A 6500-nucleotide genomic window follows, 5' to 3' on the forward strand; every position below is an offset into this window, starting at 1 on the left:
TGTTTCCTAAGTTAGTAGAAGAAGAATTTTAAATTGGCATAAAACAATTATTCTGACATACAATAAATACATAATGAATCAGGATAGAACAAAGCAAGCAGCAAGCTTAGCCAACTGTATGATGCCCAGTGGGGATGTAAGAGTGAAGCCAAAATTGCTTTCAGCGTAGAAAGCAATCAACACAAAACAGAGTCCAGTGAGGTTCAGCATTTATACCCTAATAAAAAGGAAAAGATTCAAATCTGTTCAGTGAATGTCTCTCAACATCTCAGCTCTAAGGAACTGCACAGGAGAGGCACTGCACTCACAGAAACAACAGTGAAGCCCCCACATACATAGGTACTTAGCACCCTTGGGCAACATTGACGGTGTGTTGGCTATGAACAGCATCAGAGCGCCAGAACAATTTTATTCACTTGCACTGTAACATTCAGCTCCAAAAACAACTTACACAGAATGAGTGTGGGGAAAGATTTTTCTGATGTGTGCACCAGAGAGCTCTCCAGACCCTTCTGGTTTGCAGACAGAAATGCTACAGAGTACCACGACCACCCTTGAAGTAGCCAAAAACACAGCTACATTTATGGTGCAACTGTTACTGAAAGTGGATGGACCTCACATGCCCTTTGCTTTGAGCAACAGGGTCACCCACGAGCATGACTCAAGCTCCTCTGCAGCTGCCACCTATGAAAGCAGAACAGTCAGGAATGACGTCAATGAAAACTGTCACTACAGGCAGCAGGCCAGATGGGACATCACCGCTACAGTCATTCTGACGCCCTACTCCACCACGTATCCCCTGCATCTACCCGAAGCACTGTGGCACAAACTTCACCTAACACTACAGGCAGAACTGGCTCTACACAGCTCATTCTGACTGACTACACACAAGTCTGACTCCCAAGAGATCACTAACAGAGATCCTAGTACCCTACATTCATCAGTTTAAAAATCAAACAACAAACCATCTTAAGTCTCAACAGAACGATACTCTGAAGTACTGGGGGTTAGTGGAGAGACAGGAAGCAAAGGCAATCATCTCTTTTTAAAACAACAGAGCTTAAATACAATAAACTTGACAGCAAGTAAAATTAAGGTCTGGAATCACATCCAAATAGTTTGGGTTCAAAAGTAGCTTCAGCAACAGCACCTGCACAGTTTTCTGTTCTTCTTTAAAAGTCCATAATCTCCCCTTAACATTTTGGCAGTCTGTCATCATAGCCTGCAGCTCTGCCTCGGCCAGCAAAAGCTGCTTCCTGCAGCGCATGTAGTTCAGGAGCAGTTCATAAAACTCGTGCCTGTCCTGATGAGCAACGCTTTCGAATTCCTCCGCATAGGAGTCAACATTTTCCAACCATGAACACGGCTCAAAAATTTTCAGCTGTTCTCTGGTAAATGGCACCAGTTCTGGTTCGGTTGGGAGCTCTGGATACAACCTTTCATTGTGTGACAGCGGTTTAACTGCTATTATGGTTGGTCTCTCATACGACAATTCAGCTGACAAGTTTGGATAAACTGGTTTCAATCCCGATCGCTGAACACGTGTTTTGGATTTCTCAGATTGCTGCAAGATACTAGGAGGAAGCTTCTCTGACGAACAGACAAGAGGATTTTTATCATCTTGTACGTTTTCAGTTACTTTGTCCTGTACAAAGCCCGCTACTGTCCGAGAGCCAGCAGCGCTAGAATGAAATGTACTACTCGATAAATCAGAGTTTCCTGATCTGCTAGCAACCACCTCCACAGGACTGTGAGGTTTGTCTAACTTGCTTTTTCCACTCTTCTCAACACCGCCCCTGCATTCCTCATGGGAATGATCAGCTTTGAACTCTTCTGCATTTGTATGAGTCTCTAGAGTCACTGTCGAAGATCCTTCATTTGCTGAAGATAAATTACTCTGGGAGATGTCGCACACATCTTTTATAGTTTTTCCATCCTCTACTTCATCGCTGAGACAAATTTCTGTAAATTCTCCAGGACGTTCCACTTGCACTTCACTGGCTTGAGAAGACACTTCTGCCACGGGAGGGAGGAAGACGTCATCAGACTCTTGTATGTGCGTCTCCTCACTACTTTTTTTCTTTTTTTCCTAGGGAAAAATGAAAAATTAACAGTGTCATTACCAAGCAAATCTATCCCCCTTGCATCCCCAAACCCCACCATCACCAAAACTAGGATTTGTCAACATTACAACTCCAAAAGCCCCTCTTAACACATTAATTTTCATAACATTAGATGTAAAAACAACGGTACCAAACAGATCCTTGCTCTTTAGCTGCCCTTTGAAGACTGCCTATCAGTGTCTATTTTCTTGGTCATCTCTTGAACAATGCTTCAAAGTTTCTACGTAAAAAGCTATAAATATCACAGGACAGAATGTTTCATTAACATACAAAATAATCAAAATAACAGGGCCCTGACCTCTAAAAACAGCCACTAGATTACAACATATTGCAAAAAAAGTTACTTTGCAATTCATCTTAAGGTTTACAGCAATATTTTAATGAATGGAAAATTATTTTCATAAAAGTAATTTCAGAACCAAGAAAGTCTGGAATGCACCCCCTAATTACATTATAAAACTACCACAATATCTGTACATTTACTGAAATACCTATTTTCAATAGGTATTACACACTAGAGGTGTAGAAGAACTTAGCAGTGACATTAAAATTGTAAACTGATTACCCACTTTTAAATTAAGATCAGTTTGGGGGTAAATAGATCCTATAAACCTAGTTTAAGGTATAGATTAGCCTCCTTCCCAAAGCACCGCATGGGAAATAACGTTTCACAGGAAATCAACAAGATTTTGTCAATTTGTAAATCATTTGCCAATTTGTAAAACAAGAAATTGGCAAAGTGTTTTGCCAATTTGTAAATTGTTTGTATGTACCTACTAGTTTATTAGGAGCAAAACTGACAAGAGTTAGGTTACCATGCTCCAGTTTTGGATGACCCAGATAATATAAAAAAGAAGACAGCTGAAATTAGGAAAAGTTCTCAATATTCCTCCATGACTGCAGAAAAGTTGATAGTTTTGGAAATTTGCTGACAGTATCACATATACTTTCACTAAACATCTGACATGACTTTGCCTTAGGAGAAAGCATACAAGAAAACAGCTCAAATCAAGGCCATAACTACTTTCAACCTCAAGCCTAATTTTACTTCAAACATACACTAACAGCTCCTTTACAAAACAGCAATACACTGGCTTTGCTTACAGACTGTGTTTTCCAGTATATTAAATCCTGTAAACACTTCTGATCATGAAACAGTTCTGACACATTCCAAGGCTAGCTAAAGCTAAGGTGAGAGGTTAAAAACAGATCAGCACAATTCTTTAAACATCATGTTTTTGACAGTGTACTAATCCACATACTTGACAAATGCATGCTTGTCCTTTCCTCTCTAGAATCTCAAAGTTCCGTCTTGCAGTCCTCATACAGAAGAAACTCCCTTTATCTCTCAGTAGCATTCTGTATTCCTCACAAGTGCTACTGTTAGATAAAACAGTTGGTTTTTAAATTTATAAAGTGTCTTTCAGTTCTCACTTTCCAAGGCAAAAAATGCCATAATCGTTAACAGGTATTTCATCTGAGAAAGGATGAGAGAAATCAGTTTCTGAATTAACATGAACGCAAAATCTGCTGTTCTCTCTTCCGAGGCTTAGCCTTTAAGTCAAAGATGACACCTGCTCCTTTAGCCTTGTCCCATGCCTAACCATTCTCCTCTCCTAGCACGTCAGGGAATGACACCTTGAGCTCTACGGACGCCTACCCTTTCTCAGGAAACATCTCTGGAGTAACTAAGTAACACACAGGTTCACCTTCACCAGTTCCAGGTTCACTGGTTTTGCCACCTAGCTGTGTTTGAATCAGTCTGGTGTTACTGGTGCTGGACAAGCTTAACTTTGGGGCTACTATTTTCAGAAAGCCCTGGGCTCCGTTCCACTACTTGGCAGCCCCACAGCTGAGCCAGCCTTTCTCTCAGCTCACAAGAATTTCAGCTTGTCAAAGGATTATGGCTGTTTCTGAGGCATGGGGATGGAAAAGTCCTTAATGTGACTGAGGCCCAAACTGCATCCTCAAATACCCCTGCCTATTAACAGAGCTAAGCATAGTAATAGCAACAAAAATATCAGGAATGGGCCATGTGTAACACTAAAAAATTCTGGATTCTCACACGTGACACCGCCAGCGAATTGTTTCACCGTGAATTACACCTGGAAGGGATGGCCAAACGCAGCAGCCGCTGGAGTCACTGTACGCATCCTTAATGAACTACCAGCGTCATCTGTGACTCACTGCCTTCCTGCAGGGAACTGATTCTCTTCAGCAGCAGTCTTAAGATTTGACTGCCTTGCACATGCTATGGGGCTGAATCAAAACAAAAACAATGACACACTTACTCTTCTAGGATTGCTCTTCCCTCCAAACTTTAGTTGCCTGGAGTTCAGGAATCACAGCTGTTGACACTTGGATCTAACCCTTATTTTACAAAACAGTGGTCAATTAATCCATTAATTTTGTTTTCACAAGGCTTTGACAGCCATGACTTCAATGCCTTTGCTCTATATGGTGCATTTTACAACATAAAAGAGGTTAAGCAATTAAGGGAAACATTTCTATTTAGACTCAACTCTGAGGCAAGATATCTTGGTTCGGATAATTTCCACAAACTACTGAAATTCCGCGTAGCGCAGCTGCAAGGTAAATAAAGCCTTCAGAAAGCTGTCGGTACTAACAACATGAAGGAGGAACACACTCACAACAGGATTAAAACCTAGGAAGAGTGACGCGTAACAACTGCAGCACCAACAAACAAAGAACAAGCACTGTCGTCTGCTATATATGGCCTCATGTTTTAAGCATTTCCAAGCCAAACCGTTCCATATGAGATGTAGCAAGACCACCATCCCATGTTGTACTAAAACACTGCTAAAGGCCAATAAGCTCTACTGCTTCACCGCAGATGCAGCCCCAGCTGCCTCACTTCACACAGCTACTGCAAAAGGCCACACGCTATAAGATTAAAAAGCGTGTTTACACCCTTTTACAGCACAGGAACTATCACACCCTTCACCTGGCTGCCAACTAGGTCTTCTTACGTCGCTTCAGGAAAGCGCAGACGTTCATAAACCTTTTTAGAAAAGCGTGCCCACCCCGGCCCCCAGCCTAACAGCTTCCAGCAGAAGAGGATGGACATAAACACCGCCCAGAGCAGCCACCCTTCCCGCCGCCTTAAAACAAAACGAAACAAGTAAAAAAAAAAAAACCACAAGAGTAACAAATAGGAGCCTGATCCCATGACCAAAGTCCCAGGGAGCCCGGAACCGCCACAAACGAAAGGCGGCGGTGACAGACCCGCCGCTGGGCCGAGGCCCCCCCGGCCCCGGGAGGGTGGAACGACAACCCTGGGGATCTCCCCGGCCGCCCCCCCGGCCCCGGCCCACCCCTACCTTGGGTCTGCTCTTGGCTCGGGCCTTGCGGGGAACCCTCACGGCCTCCGCCATGGCCCCCGCCCGCCGCAGCGCTGCCCGGGCGACTCGGGGGCGGGGGCGGAAGGGGCGGGACTGTAGCTACTCCCTCCCGGCCGCTCGCGGCCAATCAGCAGCGAGGCAGCTACGGCAGGGACGGAGGGACACGCCGAGTCGAGGGGCGTCACCTCCTCCACAGGGGCCTGGGAGGAGGCCGGGCTCCCCCATAAGGATCTGTGGGGAGGTCAGGCTCCTCCATAGGGGCCTAGAATGAGGCCAGGCTCCCCTATAAGGATTCGTGGGGAGGCCAGGCTCTCCCATAAGGATCTGTGGGGAGGCCAGGCTCCTCCATAGGGGCCTGGGAGGAGGTCAGGCTCTCCCATAAAGATCTATGGGGAGGCCAGGCTCTCCCATAAGCATCTGAGGGGAGGTCAGGCTCCTCTATAGGGGCCTGGGAGGAGGCCAGGCTCCCCCATAAGGATCTATGGGGAGGCCAGGCTCTCCCATAAGGATCTGTGGGGAGGCCAGGCTCTCCCATAAGGATTTGAGGGGAGGTCAGGCTCCTCCATAGGGGCCTGGGAGGAGGCCAGGCTCCCCCATAAGGAGCTATGGGGAGGCCAGGCTCTCCCATAAGCATCTGAGGGGAGGTCAGGCTCCTCTATAGGGGCCTGGGAGGAGGCCAGGCTCTCCCATAAGGATGTATGGGGAGGTCAGGCTCCTCCATAGGGGCCTGGGAGGAGGCCAGGCTCCCCCATAAGGATCTATGGGGAGGCCAGGCTCCTCTATAGGGGCCTGGGAGGAGGCCAGGCTCCCCCATAACGATCTATGGGGAGGCCAGACTGCTCCTAGAGGGAACGTGGGGTGAGAAGCCAAGCCCCTACTACTGGGGATGGGGAGTGTATGGTCTCTTCTGACTGCATCGTGGCAGGACCTGGAAGTGCCACTGGAGTGGGGCAGCCTGTCCTGAGGCACCTCCAGGCACAGCAGAGCTGCTGGCTCAACCCAGGGGTCCAGGCAG

General features: G+C 46.3%; 1 protein-coding gene across 2 annotated transcripts in view; it reads right to left on the minus strand.

The window, feature by feature from the left end:
* EPG5 (ectopic P-granules 5 autophagy tethering factor) overlaps window positions 1-5557 on the minus strand; it is a 57679-nt gene extending 52122 nt beyond the window's left edge. For both annotated transcript variants that reach the window (XM_049795963.1, XM_049795962.1), the window contains exons 1-2: window positions 5465-5557; window positions 1151-2089 (exon numbers count right to left, since the gene is read on the minus strand). In XM_049795963.1, coding sequence (XP_049651920.1) covers window positions 1151-2089; window positions 5465-5518 — 993 coding nt within the window. In that variant the 5' untranslated portion in view covers window positions 5519-5557. The remainder of the gene's footprint in view (window positions 1-1150; window positions 2090-5464) is intronic.
* Between the last annotated feature and the right edge of the window lie 943 nt (window positions 5558-6500).

This window comes from Accipiter gentilis, chromosome Z (genome assembly GCF_929443795.1).
Source record: "Accipiter gentilis chromosome Z, bAccGen1.1, whole genome shotgun sequence".
Taxonomy (NCBI): Eukaryota; Metazoa; Chordata; class Aves; order Accipitriformes; family Accipitridae; genus Astur; species Astur gentilis.